General features: G+C 32.4%; 2 protein-coding genes across 3 annotated transcripts; both read left to right on the top strand.

Annotated features, from left to right (window-relative positions):
* The first annotated feature begins 9,881 nt into the window (after window positions 1-9,881).
* On the top strand, window positions 9,882-12,005 carry LOC109003410 (probable WRKY transcription factor 43). 2 transcript variants are annotated; one of them, XM_018981524.2, is made up of 3 exons: window positions 9,882-10,004; window positions 11,203-11,343; window positions 11,608-12,005. In XM_018981524.2, the coding sequence occupies exons 1-3, from the start codon at window positions 9,970-9,972 to the stop codon at window positions 11,897-11,899; spliced, it is 468 nt and encodes a 155-aa protein (XP_018837069.1). In that variant the 5' UTR covers window positions 9,882-9,969; the 3' UTR covers window positions 11,900-12,005. The 2 variants fall into 2 exon arrangements, 1 of the variants encoding a protein (XP_018837069.1); XR_004798352.1 differs by lacking the exon at window positions 9,882-10,004 and adding an exon at window positions 10,235-10,354.
* A 4,086-nt stretch (window positions 12,006-16,091) lies between these two features.
* Window positions 16,092-21,995, top strand: LOC109003624 (ruBisCO large subunit-binding protein subunit beta, chloroplastic). The gene is made up of 15 exons (XM_018981853.2): window positions 16,092-16,342; window positions 17,253-17,507; window positions 17,617-17,742; window positions 18,217-18,354; window positions 18,491-18,586; window positions 18,718-18,960; window positions 19,067-19,301; window positions 19,397-19,566; window positions 19,717-19,794; window positions 19,879-19,950; window positions 20,081-20,185; window positions 20,361-20,453; window positions 20,548-20,640; window positions 21,254-21,377; window positions 21,492-21,995. Exons 2-15 carry the CDS (start codon window positions 17,268-17,270, stop codon window positions 21,503-21,505), a joined length of 1,827 nt encoding a protein of 608 aa, XP_018837398.1. The 5' UTR covers window positions 16,092-16,342; window positions 17,253-17,267; the 3' UTR covers window positions 21,506-21,995.
* The last annotated feature ends 760 nt before the right edge of the window (window positions 21,996-22,755 follow it).

Raw genomic sequence — 22,755 nt, 5'->3', positions numbered from 1 at the left:
CGATTATTTTAACAGTAAGTAAATATCAATCTAGACCAGTGTATGATTGTAAAATATCAGCCTGCTTGATGATTTTTTGTATTTGTTTGCCCTTGGAAAGCTAACTTTTATCAAGCATTAGTTATCGTATTCCGTAGAACAGAATGTAATTCTAAGCGGTGTGATTATCAAACGGTTGGAATGACACCCTCTTCATGGTGATGGGAACCATGGGGGTGATGGTTGAGGAAGTGTCAATAGAAACAATCCTTTGATTTAGTCAAAAGGTTGTGTCACTTACCAATGGTTGTGCTCTTTGCCAACTAATGTCTCATAATCTATAAATAGAGACTATATGTACACAATGAGTACACTTGATACTCCTTTATACACACCAACTTGTAGGACAAATACCATCACGGCAGTGTTACCATGTTGTCCAATTTTCGTTCATTTTCGTTCTCCAAAATTCTATAGTGGTATCAAGAGCCTGGACATAGCATAAATGTTAATTTCATGCATTGAGAAGACAATCAATAGGCAAGTGTTTGGTTTGACAACGACACTTGCATATTACAATCATCTTCGAAAACTTTCGAATCCAAGGAAAAAAACTTTTCCAAATTATGATGGGAGGCCTAGGGTATACTGAGAATTTTCAAAATCTGGTAAGTTATTATTTTAAAGAAATTTATTAGCACATTTTTACACAAAGGAAAACCAATGACTGTCCAATAATATTACACACAATGTTACTGTTCCAGCTGGTCATCGGAGTCCTTTATCACCGCCAGGATTTGAAAGTGTCGGGGATGCGTCAAAACCTTGGTCGCCGACAAATAGTTCACCAGACCGAAGCCAAGCGCGAGGAAGAAGAAGACAACACCTTTGGTCTACGGTTAAGAGAATTCAAACAATTCTTGGCTCAACGACATTGTCGTTCAGCCAAGGAAGGAGAAAAGTGACCCAAAGGACATTGTCGTTTTGGCCACAACTGGGGAACCAAACGGTGCATCAGATGACACAATTCCTAAAACGTTGGAAACCGCCCATAAGAAACAACACGACGTCGTTTTAGCAAAACCAAACGACATCGTTTCATCTCAAGCTGACTTACTTCAAACGGCACAAATTCTAGCCAAGCCTCCAGCCCATTTTGCTTAAGCCTATGGGCTCATAAAGAACTGGATTCAAGCCCAAGCCCAAGCCCAAGCCCAAGCCCAAGCCCAAGTCACCAGCCCAAGAGCCGACCCATCATTTGCAGTCGCAAGCCGCGCCTTGAGCCAAGCTACGAGCGGAGAGAAGGAACAAGCTGTTGACCAAGCCGCTGACCACCGGTTTTCTTCTCCTGTACCTGATTTGAACTAACAGAACCGACAGAACTGGCTAACTCGATTTTCTAAATCGGTTCGGGCTAGTTTTGGTATTTTGGGTCGTACTAGGTCATCTTAAGCCCGATTTGATCCGTTCAAAAGTCGTTGTCTCCAAATTTCGTGCCAAATCATTATAGGGCACCTGTTAGTAAGGGTGTAAGGAGTTCAGTTTGGACCGGACTGGAATTGAGACCGATCAGGCTCAATCCCATAAATTGCGGATCGAAAAAATTTGGTTCGGTCCCGGAGTCTATAAATTTTGGACCAAACTCCTATTTATATTTTAAAAATATTTTTAATAATTTAAGATATTATTTTTATATAGTAATTATTTAAGTTAATGATGTAATTTTTATCTAATTTATTATCATTAATCATATAAAATATAAAATAATATATGTTATCAATTAATAATAAATCATAAATCATGTGATAATTTATTTCATTATATTTAAATAGTTATTACATCATACATTTATGCATATTTTACTATTTAAACTTAATTAAAATAATTAGATAAAGTTTTTTTAAATACCTAAGTTGCAAGTAAGCATAAATAATTTATGTACAATTAAATTATTTGATATTCATTAACCATATATAAAATGTATGACATTATTAATAATTATGCGTACTAAAGAATAAAGTCTAAGTTAGTAAGTAGTAACTATCAATATCATAAATATAATTATAGTAAAATATTTTTTTAATGAGTTAGTTACATGATAATCCACATTAATAATTCACTTAATTTTAATTTAGTAATTTAAAAAAAATTATTAATTTATTTGAAACAAAAAAGATGAAACAAAATAACAAAATAATTAGGTTGAATCGAACAGACTGACAGGACTGGACCGATAGCTACCAGTCCGGGAAAAATGATAGACTAAAAATTTTGGTCCATCACCCCCCGGACCAGACCGATTTACATCCCTACCTATTGGTCGAGATTATTGCAAAAAATTCCTTGAAATGAGAGAAATATCAAAGAAAGTTCATGGGAATACTCGATCGGGATGTCACTTCCATTATTCTCCTTATTTAAAATATAATAGGAGAATTTCTAGGCTGTCACCTTAGATTAAATCCAATGATTATTATTATATTAAATTTGTAATAATTTTATTTTCTCATATTGAATTATTGTATTTAATTTATTTACAAGCGAACACATTTATTACTTTTACATTTTTAGTTGTTAATTTTCAAGGTTTATTATTTATGGCGTCAAAAAAAAGTATTGATCCATTAGGGATAAAAAAATTGAATGGAAGAAATTTATGAGTCTAGATAAGGCATATAACTTTTATTCTAACCCGTGAAAAGACCTTATACACATTGACAACGTCAAATCCCTCAAAAAATATAGAAAATGGGCCAAATGGAAGTGAAAGCAGCGTATGAACCAGATATAAGTGGGAAGAACACAATGCATAGATAAAAACAATGATTATATATATCATTCCTCTCTTTGAAGAATATGAAAATGCCAAAGAGGTTATGGATGCAGTTGAGACAAAGTATGCTTTAAGATCATATACTTATATACAGTTATTATTGGATAAGTATAACCAGACTTGCATGAAAGAGAATGGTGACATAAGCAATCATGTGCTTCAAATGGAATTGATTACAAAAGAAGTATACGATGTTGGTCATCCTCTTACTGATAAAATGCAAGTTACATTCATACTAAATAATTTTCCTTCATCTTGGGATCATAGTGAAAATAAAATAACAATGACATCTCTTCCAGTACTTTTAGTACTTCAAGGAGAAATGGCGAATAGGAGGAATAGAGATAATGAATCATTTAATTTGTTGATGGCTCGTTCTACACAGAACAAGATAAAACCAAAATAGTTTAAGAAAAATAAATTGTTGAAAAAGAGGTAAAATAAACCATTTACTAGAAACTGTTTCAAATGTGAGAAAAATGTACATTACAAATCATAATTTTCTAATAAGAAAAAAACATAAGAAAGTAAGGATATTGTGATCACAGTCTCAAAAGTAATGCTCGTGAAACCAGCATCAGATTTATGGTAGGCTGACTTTACAGCAACAAGACATATATGCAGGAACAAAGAATTGTTTGTCAAACTTGAAGAGAAGAAAATAGGGTGTATATGAGCAACAATACATACTACGATGTGGGGCAATGTACATGTAAATTTAAAGTGAATGGTTTCGTTATTTTACTTAGTAATGTATTATATGTACATGTATTCGTAGGAATTTAGTGTTAGTGTTTATACTAAATAAAAAAGGCTAGACAATTGAGCTTAAGTATGTAACCGATATTATAAGTAATGGTGATGTATCAGTGAAAGACGTGAGAAATCACGATATACATGTAATGAATGTTAATATTAATAAAGTATTTATTTCTTATTATTTGAGTGTGTCTATTGATTATGCGTATTTATGACATTTAAGATTAGGTTATATAAATAAAAATAAGATAATCAGAATGTATAAAAATGGATTAATACAACTTATAAACTTAGATAATTTTAATATATGTAAATCATGTATTAAAAGAAAAATGAGTAGTAAATCTTTTTCAAAAAATTAAAAATCCATATATTTACTTAAAATTATACATTCTGATGTTTCTAGGCTTTTTAAAATAAAAACCCATAGAGGTAGGGGTGTAACCGGTCTGGTTCGATCCAGTTTTGGACATATTTTAGAACTGAACCAGTATATATTGGTTTTAAGATTTGAATAACCGATACCGTACCGATTACACCCCTAAACCGATATTTCTGATTTCACCGGTTCCGGTATATTATATAGTATATATAATATAGTATATATGTATATATATTATAGTATATAATAATATAGTGATAATATTGTAGTATATTATAATTGTATTAAAGACTATAGTGATATATTTTAGTATATTATAATATATAATGATATAATATTAGTATAACTACTAATACAATAGACTATAGTGATAATATATAGTTACTTATATAGGATTTTAAAATTTAATATTATATTAATTAGTAATATATCATATAATACAAAATTATTTTATATATAATTATATATATCATATATAAAAAAGCATATAAAAAATATTTTATACAATATAAAAAATTAAAAATATGGACCAGCCTCTGTTAGAAAAAGGAAAATCGAAATCGGATTGATTTCGACAGGTTTTGAGAAAAATGAAATAGGTACCGGACCGGACCGAACCCGATACCGAACCAAACTCACCGGTTCGGTTCGGTCCGGTTTATCGGATTTTTTTCATCCCTACATAAAGGAATTGAATATTTTATTATTTTCACTGATGACTATTCAAGATATAAGCATATATACTTACTTAAACATAAATATGAGACAATTGAGAAATTTAAAGAATATAAATCAGAAGAAGAAACCCTATTGGGTAGGCCCATTAAATGTTTAAATAGTGATAGAGGATGTGAATTTGAAGTTTTGGATAATTTCTTCAAATTGAATGGTGTAAGACATATTTATACCATGTCATATAAGCCTCAATAAAATGGAATTGTAGAAAGAAAAAATAGAACTCTTATTGATATGATGAGATCGATGATGATATATGTTGATCTATCAGCATATTTTTTGGGAGAAGCATTTTCGACTCGACATATAGATTAAATAGAGTTGAAACCGAATCAAAACCTTTAACCCCTTACGAGATATGGACGTGACATAAATTAAATTTAAGTAAACTTAAAGTGTCGGGTTGTAAGGCATAAATGCTCATTCCAATGTCACTAAGAGACAAATTGAAAAGTAAAATCTGTGAATACAGGTTTATTGGGTATGTAGAAAAAATAAGTGGCTACAGATTTTATCATTTTGATATAGGATTGATAGACAGTATAGATGCAATTTTCTTAAAAAATATAGACCTTATTATTCTAATTGATCAGATAGATTTATTAAATGATCTAGAAAATCAACAGATCTCCACAGCATCTGACAATGAAAATTATAATATTACTCAGATACAAAGTAATAAAAATAAAAGAAAGTCAGATAAAAATTAACTTACAGGTATTGATGTTGGAGACAGTAGGAGTAAAAGAACCAGACGACCATTGGTATTATTTTAAGATTATTATGCACAAAATACCAATTTTAAAAATTTTAAAAATGACCCTTAGAGTTTTCTATGGAAATCAATAGTTTCGATTCAGATAAATGGTTTGAAGCCATAAAAGATGAAATAGAATCAATAAATAAAAATAATGTATAGGAGTTAACAGATCTTCAAAAAGATAGAAAACTATTGGTTGCGAGTAGGTTCTCAAAAGAAAATTTAAAGTTGATAGTAGTTTGGAAATGTATAAAGCAAGGTTAGTGACCAAGCGATATACCCAACAACTAGGTATAGACTTTTTTAATATGTATTCGCCTGTGGCAAAGTTCACATCCGTAAGGATTATCATGTCTATTGTTGTCGAGATGAATTTGGAGTTATATCAGTTAAATGTAAAGATAACTTTTCTCAATGGCATAAAAGATTATATCTATATGATTCAATCAGAAGGATTCCAAATTAAAGAACGTGAATAAAAAGTCTATAGGTTGAAGAAATCACTGTATGAACTTAAGCAAATTTCAAGACAATGGTATTTCAAGTTTCACCAAACCCTTTTAGAAATGAAATATGAAATGAGTATACTAGATCGCTATGTATACGTATGGAAAAATGATAATAAAGTAATATTATTATATTACTGACAAGTAATTATCTAGATATAATAAATAAAACAAAAAAATTATTGAGATCTAAATTTAAAATGAAAGACATAGGCGAAACCGCCTATGTTCTTGGTATTAGAACTTCAAGAGATAGAAATTAAAAAATGTAATATTTAGATCAATAAAAATATCTAAAAAAAAGTATTTAAAAGATTTGGTATGGAAAATAAATCCTTAAGTCCACCTGTTTGCAATGGTCATACTTTAAATAAAAGTATGTGCCCAAAAAATAAAGAGAAAATAAGTAAAATGCTTAAAGTTTCATATACTCAAGCTGTGGAAAGCCTCATGTATGTAATGACAAGTACTAGACAAAACATTTGTCATGCAGTGAGATTGGTAAGCAGATATCAATCTGATCCAAGTAAGGAACATTAGCAAGCAATGAAGCGTATTTTAAGGTATTTCAAGGTATCAAAAATATGAAATTGTGTTTTGAGATCAACGATTTAGAATTAATCTACTATAGTGATGTTGATTTTGGAAGTGATATAGATGATAAAAAATATACAAGCAGATATATATATTTCTATTTGGCGAAACAACAGTTTCTTGGTTGAGTAAGAAACATGGCTGTGTTGCTAAGTCTACTATGAAAGCAGAATATATTACTTGTAGTACAGTAGTGAGTAATGAGGCGTGGATGAATTGCTTTATTAAAAGTTTAAATTTGAGTACATACACAGAACCAATTAATGTGTTTTGTGATAATCAGTCTGTCATTTCATCGATAAAAAGTAGAACACAAAGTTCTAAGGGAAAACACATTAATGTACATTATCACTATATTTTAGATATAGTGGAAATAGGTGGTGTCAATGTTAATTTTATTTTCTTAACCGAGATGGTAGCAGATCCGATGACCACATAATCGTCTATGGAGAAATTCAGAGAACATGTAATTAGAATGAGGCTAAGAGATACCTAGGTGAAACAACCTCATGGTTGACATATATAACTCAGGAAATTATGGGGACGCTTAGAAAAATAGAGTTATGGTGATACCCAAATAAAAATTTTGGTAATTTGTAAAATCGTTGATAAAGTGATTAAAGACAATCTCTGGAATGGCCTTAAGGTGAGCACTTGATAAAACTTTAGAGCATGTTGATAACCCAAATAATTGGTTGATCATTTGTAAAGTCACTGATAAGGTGATTAGAGAAAACCTCATGAATAGCCTCTAAAGGAAGTGAAGTACTTAACAAAAATTCAGCGCATATCAATACATGTGTCATGTATTCAGCTGAAATCGTCAATTGTGACAAGGATATTGATTATTGATCCAGTCACGAAAAATTGATGTCGTTTACTATTTTTTTTTTAGTGAAATGAAGTCACCTTTTATATGTGGTAAGTGAGAGCATATATGATGGAGGGTGCAGTCAGATAAGGTAATAACAAAAACGTGCGCACATAGAGACGCCAATCTGCAGGAGTATACAGATGATAGTTGAGTGGTGGAAATCTTATATTAGTACCAAGGTAAAATACTCAATTGGATGATCACCGTTTTGTATGATCAAGTGGGAGATGTAATTCTAAGCGGTGTGATCACAAACGGCATACTCCTTGGAATGACACCTTCTCCGTTGTGATGGTTTCCATGGAGGTGATGGTTGAAAAAGTGTCAAGAAACGCGATCTTCTGATTTAGTCAAAAGGTTGTGTCACTTACTAATAATTGTGCCCATTGTCAACCAGTACCTCATGGTTTATATATAGAGACCATTTGTGTACAGTGAATACACTTAATTCTCCTTTGTCCATCACCAACTTGTGAGACAAATACCCTCACGAGAGTGTTGCCATATTGCCCAATTTTTGTTCATTTTCGTTCTCTAAAATGCTACACAGAAACTAGATGAACATTCTTTATTTTTTGTTTTCCAGTCTGATCATCTGAAACATTACATGAGCTCAATGTAATCAACCAAATTGAAGAAGCTCATTGTCATCTTTGCGAACACCATTTACACATTGTAAATCTCATATTTCTTTCTTACTTCCACGCAAAAATCATCCACAGGCGAAACTCACCCTGGCCACTTGACATCAAAGATAGAAATTGTTTGGACACACAGACCCCTAATGTGAAGAACATTTTATTGTTTTCTTTACACGATCCAATGTCTCTAGTACTGCATGCCCCATCAAAGAATGACTATGGCAGGTTTGGGGGGTGAGATGAGAATTTTGTATTTTGTTTGAAAGTTTAAAATATTGTGTTTTAATATTATTATTGTTTTGAGATTTAAAAAATGTGAATTGAGATGTGAAAAAGTTAAATTGTTTATTATATTTTGTATGTAGATTTGAAAAAAGTGTAATGATAAGATGAGATGAGAATTGTTTATTATCATTTGATATATATTGATCCCCCCTAAAAGAACAACCAAAATTCAATCTCTATCTGTGCAACATCAACCATGCCAACTTTGGCTTGCTAGAAACAAAAAAAAAAAAAATAAACAGAAAGATAAGATCATGAATACTAGTACCAAATATCATCTGATCCTCACTTCCCAAATCATAAAAACAGAAAGAGAGCACTCAAAATCTTGGGAAATAATTAATAGAAAAAGAAAAACCACAACATAATGAGTAGGGGTGTAAAAAACACCGGTAAACCGGACTGGACCAAACCCGGTCCGGTAACGAGTTTGGTTCGGTCCAGTACCAGTTTTATTTTTCTTAAAATCGGTCAAAATAGGTTCGGTTCTGGTTTTTTTTTTTCCTAAAACCGGATCAGATCAGTTCATATATATATTATAATTTTTTATATTGTATATAATTTTTATATATAATATATAATTATATATAAGATAGTTTTGTATTATATGATAAATTACTAATTAATATAATATTAAATTTTAAAATCTTATACCACTGTAGTCTATAATACAATTATATTATATATTTTATAATATACTACAATATATTATCACTATAGAATTATATACAATAATATATTATTATATATATTATATAATATAGTATATAGTATATAGTATATTAAAACTTGAAAACTGGATCAAACCAGTAAAATCGGAAGTATCGGTTTAAAGGATAATCGGTGCGAAATCGATTCTTGAAAATACAAAATCGATATATATTGATTCGATCCTAAATTTTATCTAAAATCAGACCAATTACAACCCTAATAGTGAGTCTCTCAAGCAGCGACGACGTCCTTCTTGATGAGTTAACCCGTTTTGATTCATTTGTTCATGGTACGTGAAAATTGAGGACCCACCCTACATCAATTTTTTTTTTTAACACTACTACTTCTATACTTTATTGACAATTTTCGAAAAAATAATAAATAAAAGCAAGCTTAATGTACATTTACATTTAATTCGAAGGAGCTTTGGTAGGTTGCTGACGTCACCAAAGATACGTCACTTTACAGTTGTTCAAGACTTGTAGCCATGCCCTCGTCTCTATCCCTTCGCCATCTTCTGTTCCTTTTCCTTTTTCACACCCGACACCCTTTTGATTATTATTTCACTTCCAAGTTCCATCCCTAGTTATTAATCGAACATGGTCATACAGAAGTTTCCATGAAACTGATGTAAATGAATGACACGTGGCTGATTCAAGGTCATGATGGGAGTCCCATGAAAATGGCTAGCTCCTGCTTTTTAAAGAAAATGTAAATGAATTTTCTCTTACGTACTAGTAGTGTTTCTTTCGTGGAAAAATGCCTAACCCGAAGAGTAAACATATTATTATAGAAGAAAACAACATTTTCTCCCCTCTCTCTCTCTCTCTCTCTCTCTCTCTGATCTCAGTTTTCCACAAAAGAGTTGAATATTACTTTTTGGCCCTTTCTGGGTGTGAGAGTAGCGGCCATGAGTGACGCTTCCCATAGCAGACAACCCTCTATGTATGTCTTCTTTCCTCCTTTCTCTCTAACTTTATGAGTAGTCCAGCTAGAAGTTGCAAGGAAAAAATCTTAAAGACAGATAGCCATGATCTCCTAGGCAGTTTCCTTTCTATTTCCTGATATCTTCCGACAAATTTCCTCAGTAAATTATTCTTAGATCCTTCTTAAATTCTAACTATATAAGTTGTATTTTATCCGTGAGATCCAATGTGTGTGTGTGTATTTATGTCTTACCTTGGATCATAGGAGTTTGAACTTTGATTGCAGTGATTCTATTTATTCTTTAGTTGCTTTCTAATCGATCGGATATATATACGCATGTAATGATCATGTACTTCATGTAAATGGAGGTACTGATGCAAGTTTGCTGATTTTTGTCCTTGGATCTATATATATATATTTGTAGGGACCTATTTAAGCACTGTGTTTTTTTCCTCCTCGATCGGCTTTCTGTTTCCTTCTCATGTGTGGATCCAAACTTCTGAGATTAGGCTAGCTAGATAAAAAATAATAATCATTTGTGTCTGCAGATTTCGTTTGCTTGGTTTTCTAGTTTTAAGCTCAGATCTGTCTCAACATGCTTGTCTCCCACATGATCATACATATGTACGTTACTAGTAGTACTGTTTATTCATCTTCTTCGACTTCAGCTTTACTTGATTAGCCGCCTTAACTCACTATTTTTTTCTCTGGCCTTTTCTGTTGATCTTCTTGTTGTTGTGATTCATGAAGATCATCTTCATGCGTAGTACTTTGTTTTATTTCCAACCTATATCTGATCAATGCGTTCTTAAGAGTTCGATCTGTCCAAAAGAAACAACTTAATTTACCCTTTATTTTCTTGTTACCAGCTTGTTTGATCTGTAGTTATACATTATTAAAACTAATGGCTGGACGTGAAATATATTTATATATATATATATGGAACCGATATAATTTACTTGAGATCATCCCTTCTCTCCTCCAGCCGGCCATTAATTTTCTCTGACCAAATATCTCATATATATACGTGTAAGCATATTATATAAATTAATTAGTCCTCGATCCGTGATCTGCATATTATAATCTGAATGTCTGTGGCAGCCTTATGCATGCCACTGTATAATATTAATTAATATTAGTGTAAGAGAACAAGTAGTAAATTATATATTCTATTAATGCTCTTTATGTCTTAACTGATCATCCTCTTCCTATATAGGGAAATTGATCAGGATGGATATAGAGATCAAGATGATCAGCAGGATATAGACGGTAGAGGATATCGATTGGTCTTACCAGAAGATGGGTATGAATGGAAAAAATATGGCCAAAAGTTCATAAAAAATATTGGCAAAGTCAGGTATATATATACGTAGAGGATTAATAATTAATTAGATCTTGTCTTAATATATTTGTATGAATATTATTGATTTCATCATGATCTATTTTCTTAATTTCAAATACGTGCAATATTATATATATATATATATATGTATATATTATATGTACAAATGATATATATATATATATAATCTGCAGGATATGAGTAGTGATCCATGCATGATTAATAATAATAAATGAATATATATATGGTACTGATGATCATGACGATGATGATGATCAGAAGCTATTTCAAGTGCCAAAGAAGTAATTGTGGTGCGAAGAAGAGAGCAGACTGGTCCACCTCGGAGGCCGGTAGCCTACGAGTGGTGTATGATGGGTTGCACAGCCATTCCCAATCCGATGATCTACATCACCATGGAACTACTACCACTTCTTCATCATCATCTAATTCCATGAGTACTAGAAGTACTGCCAACCAATATGACTTGTTGACACAAGTTTTTGGAGATCATCGATCATTAACTAATAATTCTCATCATGATGATCATCATCAACATCATCATCAGAATTAATAATGAATGATCAAGTACTACTAGTACTACTACAGCTTGCCTAGCTTATATATATTTGATCGCAACGCCAGTACTCATCGATCGAAGGTAAATATATATGTATATATATAATATTCGATCTATTACTACTTCTTATTTTCTTAGTTTGTTGTGCAATATTATATATAGCTAGAACCTCATGATCATCATGAATAATATTATTGTTCTAGCTTTCTTCCATATTGATCAGCTATATATCTAATATCTATCTAATTTGCTAGCTTGTACATGTTATAATTGTGATATTAATCTATGCATGCAGTACTGATCTTTGAATATTTTATGGTAATCAAAGGCTTTTGTTAATTTTTATGTGTAAATATATGTGATTGATAATCCTATACTTGGGTGGAACTAGAATTTGGTGCATAGGGGCAATTAGCAAAGTGTATCGTATGTTGGGATGAATGGTAACCAACACTTAAGATAGCAAAGTGTATCATCACCATTTAACATTAACTATATATATAAGGTAGCTATCTAGTGACAACTAAATTATTCAAGCTGCCAATCTGAACCTCTCACTTGATCAGCTCCATCGGACTTTAGTGAATGATAAAAATTAAGATAAAAATAGTTATGTGAGATTTGTTAAAATAAACGATAGAAATTAAGTAAACAAACGATAAAATTTAGTTACGTGGTTTTATCTTTACCTTCACTCCTAATTGTTAATTCGATAGTAGTACATATGTACTTACAAAATTAATCCAAATTAATAAATTAGCTAATAAAGACTTGAAAATAAAAGTGTAAATCAATAGGAAAAATGAAATTGTAGATTTACCAAATAGCTTATAAAAAGAGATCAAGATACTTTCTTTGCCTCTTATGAGATGTGAAAACAATGAGAATATGAGATTTTATTTATTATAAAAAATATGTGTGAATATGAAAAATTGTTGAAAAACTAAAAGAAACCTAGATAACTATTAAGTAGGTCCGCCCCTGATTCTATATATATATATATATATATATATATATATATATATGAGATAATTAGCATTAATCTTCTGAGCTTGGACTAGTAATGCTGTGCAGTTGCATGGTTCAAATTATTAACTTGTAATGCTGGAAATTATGCATCGATGGAAGCGCATAACTGGTAATTTTCAAATATTAATAATGAATTAAGTAGATTCCTAAAAAGTAAAATTTTTTGCTGATCAGTGCATGGTTTCAATTAAAAGAATAAATATATATACTATATATCTGCGATCTTATAATAAATTAAACTTATAAACTAGGCTAGCTATATATATATATATATATATACACTTAATTTATCTGATCACAAATTTTTAAGTTGGATATATATCAACCTTTTCGGTTCATTTTTTTTTGGGGAACCCAAACCAGCCATAACAAATATATAGTATACTATAATATATACTCACAAATTAACCAGCCATAACAAATATATAGTATACTATAATATATACTCACAAATTAACCAACCATAACAAATTAATTAGGTGGAAGTATTAATAATCCATGCATGCATGCAGGAATTAAGCTGCACTGGAAATTAATTAAACTCCAATGATCGCTAATATAAGTAGTACGTAGTGTATATATATATATACACTAGCGGTTGGGTAATGTGCGAGGCACATTTGCCCAGTTAAAAAATAATTTATTTTGTAAAATATAAATATGTTTTGGATTAAAAAAAAGAAAACGTAATCATAAGTAAAATAAGTAGTATATAGAGAATTTTTTTATGAACTTAATTTATGTACCTAACAAGTGAAAAGAGATGTGGAGAATTTTTGTGATAGTGATAGTACTTCACTGCATAAATCGAAGCAATCCAACCGAAGAAAAAAAAATGAGAAGTGGTAAAATGAAGGGTTGGATTTAAATCTTAAAAATTTTAATGTACCAGCAGCAGCCTCGTCTTTCAAAAAACAACACACGTAGACATCATATCCTTAGATATGATTTGGATCGATGTATTAATAGTAGTGACATGGTTTGTGAATAGTAATATATAAAATTATTTGGATTAAGATGTTTTATTTGATTGTAGAAAATGAGAGAAAAAAAGTTAAAATAAAAATATTATAAAAGTTAAAATATTATTGGAATATAATTTTTTAATGTAGTTTTTGTTTTAAATTTAAAAAATTTATATTTAAGAAAATTGTAATGATTAGATTAACAAATAAAAAAATATTTTATATTTAAATAATATTTTAAAAAATATATAAAAGTTTCTGAAAACCTAAGAATCTATTAATCTCTTCCTCGAACTCAATAATTTTGTTTGAGAAGAGATAGATTGTCAATTCCCTCCTGATCCAATGATGTTGTAAATTTTTTATTTTTTTAAAAATGTTTATGATGATTAAAAAAATACATGAAAAAAAGAAAAGAAAAATAAAAAAATGAAATACATATTCATGACATATTTTCAGGTTACTTTTTTATTAGTTGTAGCAGTTCTCTTTAGTTAATTAAGAATATTATCATATTTACATTATGTTAAAACTCTAATTATTTATATAGTTATACTTTTTTAAAAATATTTAACAAAATTTCATTATTTATTTAATGATGAAATATTAGTATTTTATAAATGGCTTGGTTATTTTGAAATTAGTGGTACTTGTGTAAAATCCTGTATGGCGTAAGATTTTCTAATTGATAAGAGAAAAGCACGTTTGCCACATTTGTCAAATTGAAGAAATAAATAAAGTGTAATTTCAAATATTAAAATAGTCTAATGTATAAGAATAAAATTATTATTTATTTATGTTCATAATTTATTATGAAATTTAAATTATATTAAAAATTCAAATTAATTAGATAGTTTTTTTCTCTTAAAAATGTACAGTAAAATTTCATCATTTATTTAATGATAAAAAATTAGTATTGTATAAATTAAAGTTGATTTTTAATATATGATATAATAAACAGTAATAGGATATGCGAAAAAAACATGCGAAGAAAAAAAAAACAACTTCTTTATTGATCATTTAAAACTTAAAAATTAATATTTTTTTCACTTTTTCTTTCTTCCTCTCCCTCATTCCCTATGCACGATTGCGGTATTACGTCGCACATTGGCATTCACACGAATAAAAAAAAAAATCTTTACTGTTCATCGTTCATCATATAGTTGATGAATAGTAATAAGATAAGATAAGATAAGATTTAAAAAAAAAAAAAACCGGCAGATTTAGAGTTACTGTTCACGATAAACAGTAATAAATAGTAACCTTATACGCACTTTTAAGTATAGGCAGATATGTGTGTGTGTATGATCATGGGCGCCGACACGTACGTACAGAAAAATATAGTACCAAAAGCCCTATATACATAGCATTAAACACGAGATCATGATCGAATTAGAGCTGGCTTGGCTATATATATATATATATATATATATAATTAATTAAGGGTAATTACTAATACTAAAAGTGGTATTTAGATAAATTAAGTGGAAAGTAATTTGCCTACTACTAATGAATGGTACCGTTAATATTATTTAATGATCACAAAACAACAAAAAAACAAAAAAAAAGAAGCAGGACATTATAATAAGAGTATTTATACAGTTACATAAGTATCGTACAGTCATTTTAAAAAATAATAAAATTTATTATTAAAAAATTATTATTATTTTATATAAATATTATATTTATTTATTTATTTTAAATAATGATACGATCCTTATAAACTTTTGATTATAACTATCATTTCTTTTATTAAAAAAACAAAATTGTTATGCCTTTTTAATCGCATCTGAGCCCAAACTCTATCTAACATATCTTAAAGAGTAAAGCCCATATTAGATGATGTCCAAGTCGAAGTAGACCCAATCCTGGGTTTTGCTACACAACCTCCACCACACTCCACACTCCATCCTTTTTTTAATTTTTAAAATTTTTAATATTTTTTTTTGAGTTTATTTTTTTAAAATTATTTTAAATTTTCTATTTATTATTCATATAATAAATATTTAATAAAAGAAAAAAATAATAAAAATTAAAAATAATGTGGAGTGTGGAGTGTTAGGAGGTTGAGAAGATTTATTCCCCAATCCTAACCAAAAGAAAAAAAAAAAAAGAGAGGTTATTCTAGAGTGTTCCAACATAGGACAAACAAAACTGCTCCTCTTTTACATCCAACGGCCCAGACTCACTGGAAGCTTCAGGATCCCTTTTCAATTTGTTTATCCTCCAAAGTCCAAATCCAAAGGGCCTCCGTCTCCGTGTGTGCTTTGAGGAGAGAGAAATCACAAGGTAATTTTAATCTCCTTTATAAGCTATACCTACTACTACTACTACTATCGCTACGACATCTACAAAGCACTCTCGGCCTCTCTTATCCAAAACCCCCCCTCTCCCAACGCTAAACCCTAGCATCAAAGCTCACCCTCACTTCCGCCGTTTCTTGGTAAGTTCCATTTCTAACATTCCCTTCCATACTCACTTAACCCTTCGTCCATTTCTTCTTGTATGTCTTTTGGTTTTGTTTTGCCTCGTTTGATTGAATTTTTTGTTCCATATCTTTCCCTTGAATAGACAAATGATATGGGTTTTGGTTGGGCTCTGTGTTTAGTGGGCAAAATGCTTATCTTTCCCTGCAATTATTGATATCGCTTGGTATCCGGTTGCATTTCTTGTTTTCTCCGGTGCGCTAAACTCATATTCGATTGCCTTTAGCTACTGCGGTTTTTCCCCCAAAATATTGCATCCACGGTTGAGATAATTGAACATGATGAATTAGATTAGATTCTTAATCTCTTTTTTTTCTAGTGTATATTATGCCCTGCCATTTGAGTTCGTCCAAAACTGCTTCATTTTCTCAGCAGAAAAGGAACTGCTTCGATATGCATGACTATTTGATTTGTTCAATCATGTAAAACCATCTACCTATGCTATCTATGAATACTTTATATTGGAAACTTGGCTCCATATTCGTGAGATCCAACGACTATATTTATTCTGATTTGGAAGATCAATGTTTTCTTTACGTATGCTCGAGCCAATAACTGCTGATTCCGCGTCAAACCAATTGCAATCTCTTGTCTTTGTTGGGATGAAAGTATTGGCTCGAGCTTTGGATTAAAGCTCTTATCTTCTTTCCCATTTTTATTAAATGAACTTCGTCCTGAAGATATTCAAGTTGAAGTGAAGTTGGCTTTGGTGTATTGTTTTGACTTATTCTTCTGAGGAATAGCCTCGTTCACATGTACATGAACCGTCTTTGTTCTGCGTTATTGGGTTGTTAAATGATTATAGTTGGAATTACTTTCTTTACTTTTATGTATTTACTATTACTAAAGCATGTTTACTATTTCCAGAGTCTTGAGGGGTAAATGGCATCATCTTTCACTGCCATGTCTTCAGTTGGCCCCTTGGCTTCTCCTAGCTGCCGCACAATGGATAAGAAATTTGTTCCATCTTCCGACAAGTTGTCATCTTCGGCTTCCTTTTCTCCATTCACTATAGCTAGGAGGCAGAGTGTGATATCACGAAGAAATCGATCTCCCTTGATTTTTGCAATGGCAAAGGAATTGCATTTCAACAAGGACGGCTCTGCTATTAAGAAACTGCAAGTAAGTCTATAGTTTAGACACTGTTAACTTGTTTTCTTATTGGAGGGAAGTTTCCATTTTTTTTAAAAAAAATTATAACTTCTAAAATATATTTCTTGTTTTGTTTCAGACTGGTGTGAACAAGCTTGCGGATCTGGTTGGGGTTACTCTTGGTCCAAAAGGCAGGAATGTTGTTTTAGAAAGCAAGTATGGCTCCCCCAAAATTGTTAATGATGGTGTTACAGTGGCAAAAGAGGTACACAATAATACATTATTAATTATGGCACCAAGGCTGTCCATTGAACTTCAAAACAGTCTTGATATCCAGCCCGGAATGTTTTGGTGTTCGGTTCCATTGTTGTTGAAACTCAGGAGCTGTTGAACTTGTTAATCCCAACAAGATTATATTTATCTAGTAAGTAATAAAAATGTATTAAAAGGCGCAACCCAAGAATACAGGAGGATACAAGATAACAACTATTTAGTAGGAGAAAAGGCTACAAAAAAATCATGAAATTTAAACACGTTTGTTTATAAAACCTTTCCACGGACGAATGGAGCCTATAGAAGCTGTCCAACAATATTATGTTGACAATGACTTTTATATGCTATTCTATAGGTACTCTGCTTTGCACGATTTATGCTTGCATCCACTTTTTGTTTTTCAATGGCAAAAACTCTTTATCATCTCTTGTGATATATTGATAGACTATGGTTTTTCCCATCTAAGGTTGAGTTGGAAGACCCAGTTGAGAACATCGGTGCTAAGTTAGTGAGACAAGCGGCTGCCAAGACCAATGATTTGGCTGGTGATGGAACGACTACTTCTGTGGTTCTTGCACAAGGTCTTATTGCAGAGGGTGTTAAGGTTGGTATCTTCAATCATGCCATGGAGTTGTCTGGACCCTGTCCAGTCCACTTGTTATTAGAGACTAGAAAGAATAGAAACCTATGCCTTTTCTTTCATGATGAATGATGTCCGGACCTCATGAGTTAAATTCCAGGTGGTAGCAGCTGGTGCAAACCCTGTCTTAATTACTCGAGGTATTGAGAAGACCACAAAAGCTCTAGTGTCTGAGCTTAAGTCGATCTCAAAAGAGGTAATGTTTATCCAGCCATTTCTTTCCTGATTTCAAGCGGTATTATTATAGAGCCACCATGATTTCTTCTTTATTGTTCCACTTGTTTCTAGTAATGTCACTCATCAATCGAGGATGACATTGGTCTTCAGGTTGAAGACAGTGAGCTGGCTGATGTGGCAGCAGTTAGTGCTGGAAACAACTATGAAGTAGGAAACATGATAGCTGAAGCCATGAGTAAGGTGGGTCGCAAGGGTGTGGTGACTCTAGAAGAGGGAAAAAGTGCCGAGAACAGCCTGTATGTTGTTGAAGGAATGCAATTTGACCGTGGTTACATCTCGCCTTACTTTGTCACTGATAGTGAGAAAATGGCTGTTGAATTTGAAAATTGCAAGGTTTGCATTCTGACAGATTTACCTGTTATTTTCTATTTCCTGCAATTAATATCATTGGCAGGAATATGTGTTGGCTTTGCTAATTGATGTGATTTTTTTAATGCAGTTGCTTCTTGTTGATAAGAAAATAACAAATGCAAGGGATCTTATTAACGTTTTGGAGGATGCTATCAGAGGTGGATACCCGATTGTGATAATTGCTGAAGAGATTGAGCAAGAAGCTCTAGCAACTTTGGTTGTGAACAAGCTTAGAGGGGCTCTGAAGATTGCTGCACTCAAAGCCCCTGGATTTGGAGAGCGAAAAAGCCAGTACCTTGATGACATTGCCATTCTCACTGGAGGTTGGTCAGCATCATCATGTTCTCTTCTGTTTTATCCTTCCTGTGTTTTTCTGAGTTATTGTTGATATGTGGAGTGATTTTTTTTTGGCTTGCAGGAACTGTAATCAGAGATGAGGTGGGGCTTACCTTAGACAAAGCTGACAAGGAGGTGCTTGGCCAGGCTTCAAAGGTGGTGCTTACCAAGGATATTACCACAATTGTTGGTGATGGAAGCACACAAGAAGCTGTAAACAAGAGAGTTGCACAGATTAGAAATCTTATTGAGGTATACATCTCTCTCTCTCTCTCTCTCTCTCTCTCTCACACACACACACACACACACACACACACACACACACATGCACACACACGAGCCTTGCATGCATGTGATACATTTTTATTATTTTAAAGGTAAGCAAAATGTATTCTAACACAGGCTGCAGAACAAGACTATGAGAAGGAAAAACTGAATGAAAGGATTGCAAAATTGTCAGGTGGTGTTGCTGTGATTCAGGTAAGTTATCAATTACCTCTTATTATTGCAATCTGTGATTAAGTATAAAATATTATGCTCATCAACTTCCCTCGGAATACAAAGGTTGGTGCTCAAACGGAGACAGAGCTTAAAGAGAAGAAACTGAGAGTTGAAGATGCTCTTAATGCAACCAAGGTAATTTATGATTAAAATTATGCAGCATTTCAGTACTATTAGTGCCAATACGTTGTATGCTAATGGAGAGCCCTCATCATGTTTCTGCTACAAATAAAGCAGCATTGTTGACAATTCCAATGATTTTCAGGCTGCTGTTGAGGAAGGTATTGTAGTCGGTGGTGGATGCACTTTGCTGAGACTTGCGTCAAAGGTGGATGCTATCAAGGACAGCCTTGACAATGATGAAGAAAAGGTTAGTCCTGAAGTTTCTGAAATTGTGAAAGTCACATCTAAGCAATCAAAGTCTTAGATACGGAAGAAATCACGCAAATTTATAGATTGTGTTGAATATGAAAGGAAGCATCAGTTTCTTCTTTTGATATTTTCAAGGCAGCACTTTAGGGTCACATTATTCGGGTTAATTGCAGGTTGGAGCAGATATTGTCAAAAGAGCTTTGAGCTACCCATTGAAATTGATTGCCAAGAACGCGGGTGTTAATGGAAGTGTGGTCAGTGAGAAGGTATCCCCATGTTTCTTGTCATTGTAGTATGCTTTGAACTCTACAATGGTGTACTGTACTGACTATGGATTTTTTCTGTTTCTTTTGTGTTCAGGTGCTATCCAGTGACAATCCTAAGTATGGATATAATGCTGCAACTGGAAAATATGAAGATTTAATGGCTGCTGGTATAATTGATCCAACTAAGGTGAGTTTCCATCTTGAAACTCTTCAAGTGAAGCATAAGTTGGTTTTGCCTTGCATTTGGTGTGTTTTCTTTTGAAGTTGCTGGGACAACATATGATTAAATTAATGCTTCCATCACTCTGAAATTATGAGTGTAGTCATCTGATCATGCTGGTTAAAGGTGTTGAGTAGTATCTCATGATTTTTGCTCTTTGTTTGGGAAAATTATATATATTTTGGCACGTCTTTCTGGCGTGTGGGTTTCTGTCACTATGAAAACTATTGTAACATCTTGAAAAAGCTAAACACAGGAATATTGGGCCACTGCCGCCAGAATTGGTAGAGATTTCCTTACCCTGACAAAACTCTGTTAACATAATGTTCATGCACCTGTGCTTGATTTCCTTGCGTCAGTCTATTGAACCATATTCATCTCTTTTTTCTTTGTTTTTTTTTTGTTTTTTTTTGTGGTAACTGCGTAAAAGTGTGGTTGGTTTAGCTTAAGCTATTTTGGTTTTGGTTTGCATGTTGATTGATTCTGTTATGGGGATTTAAGATGCACTGAAGTTGAAGTGGATTATTTTACTAGTCAAACCGTTTTCAAGGTAAGTCTTAAAGCTAGTTACTTGTTGTAGGTGGTCAGATGTTGCCTTGAGCATGCAGCCTCCGTAGCAAAAACGTTCTTGATGTCAGATTGCGTAGTTGTTGAAATCAAGGAGCCCGAATCGGTGCCTGCTGGCAATCCCATGGACAATTCAGGTCTGAAGTTGCTAATTGTGATATTGTGATGCTCTGCCAATTTTATCCTTTTCTTCTTTCTAGATGATGTTTTCGAAACTCATGCCTCGGGGTTATTTTTCTTGGTTGTTTCAGGATATGGCTACTAAGGTTGATTGACGGCAGAGCTTTAGAAGCGGAAGCAGGAGATGCGAGAGAGGGGGCAGGGGTGTGGAAAAAACCCCGTGCAGTAGCAAAAATTGCCGCAAAGGCCTGGCACATAAATCAACTCTGTTAGTTTAATAACAACACTAGATCTGAATTTTTGTATTATGTCCCAGCAAAAAGACGTAAAATTGTGGTGAGGAGGTTAGGTTGCTGTAGTAGAGCATGTTTTCAAGGCTTATAAGACGCATGTACGACGACGTTGGGTCTATAATGCTTTTTAGCTTTTTTGGGACTGCCTTGAGAGTGATTTCCAGCGTGATGAAGGTCATTAATCTCTCTCTCTCTCTCTATTTTTCTAATGTGTAAATTGGACGTGAAGTTGTGTTTACGGCAACCACACTGGGGACCACCTTTTGTCTGGTGCGGGGCCTGCAGAAGGTATGGCATTTATAATGGGAAGACCTAGCAGTGGCACTCACCATTTATTCGTGATCATCATCTTACTTAGTATTATTCTTTTCTCCGATTTAAAAACAACATAGAAACAGACAAGCAGAGGCTGATGTTTATATATAAAGGGTATATTATAAATTAAAAGAGTTTGAGCTTTGTAAGCACCAGAATTGGCTTAAGCTTCACCCGTGGTAATGAAGATGTTGGACGGTAAGTTAAAGGCATGCTCATTTTTAATCTCAGGCACAGGAGCACGACACAAATGGGGGAGATCATGGAAGAAAAGCAAACGTGATAGAAAAGGGATAGTCGAGGGACTACTACTGTCTTGGACTGGACCAACTCCCTTTTTAGAAATGTATGACTATGAGGGAAAGGCATCTTGTTCACGACGACTAACACGAAGGATGTGCGCGCTCAGAGATTGTAGAAGTATACATATAATAATAATAATAATAATAGAAATGCTTAGTCCAAAACGTAAAAATAAATCGAGTTTATTCCTTCCCTTTCTCAATTAAGGTGTAATCCATGTTAGATTTGTCATTTGGTGTGTAGAGGATAATAAGGAGTGTAGGCTCTATACGTCAATAAGATATTCTTAATTATGATTAAAGATAACCTATTAATGTTGCACCATTCAATTCTCTTCTCTCTCTCTCTCTCTCTCTCTCTCTCTCTATATATATATATATATATATACATCATGCATTAAAAAGAAAGATAAATTCATTAGCAGGAGAGGAGATAGAACATCTCTTTCTTTTTAACATCTTTTAGCCTAAAAAAAAACCGAAAT

This window comes from Juglans regia, chromosome 14, assembly GCF_001411555.2.
Source record: "Juglans regia cultivar Chandler chromosome 14, Walnut 2.0, whole genome shotgun sequence".
In the NCBI taxonomy this organism is placed as follows: Eukaryota; Viridiplantae; Streptophyta; class Magnoliopsida; order Fagales; family Juglandaceae; genus Juglans; species Juglans regia.
This window is presented reverse-complemented; position numbering and strand designations above follow the sequence as displayed.

Excerpts from the sequence above, each read along its gene's own strand:
- LOC109003624 (XM_018981853.2), top strand. The coding sequence starts at position 17,268 with ATGGCATCATCTTTCACTGCCATGTCTTCAGTTGGCCCCTTGGCTTCT. Across the intron at positions 18,961-19,066 it reads TTGAATTTGAAAATTGCAAG|TTGCTTCTTGTTGATAAGAA; the intron begins GTTTGCATTCTG and ends TTTTTAATGCAG. Across the intron at positions 20,641-21,253 it reads GTATAATTGATCCAACTAAG|GTGGTCAGATGTTGCCTTGA; the intron begins GTGAGTTTCCAT and ends TACTTGTTGTAG.
- LOC109003410 (XM_018981524.2), top strand. The coding sequence starts at position 9,970 with ATGAGTGACGCTTCCCATAGCAGACAACCCTCTAT. Across the intron at positions 10,005-11,202 it reads CATAGCAGACAACCCTCTAT|GGAAATTGATCAGGATGGAT; the intron begins GTATGTCTTCTT and ends CTTCCTATATAG. Across the intron at positions 11,344-11,607 it reads AAAAATATTGGCAAAGTCAG|AAGCTATTTCAAGTGCCAAA; the intron begins GTATATATATAC and ends GATGATGATCAG.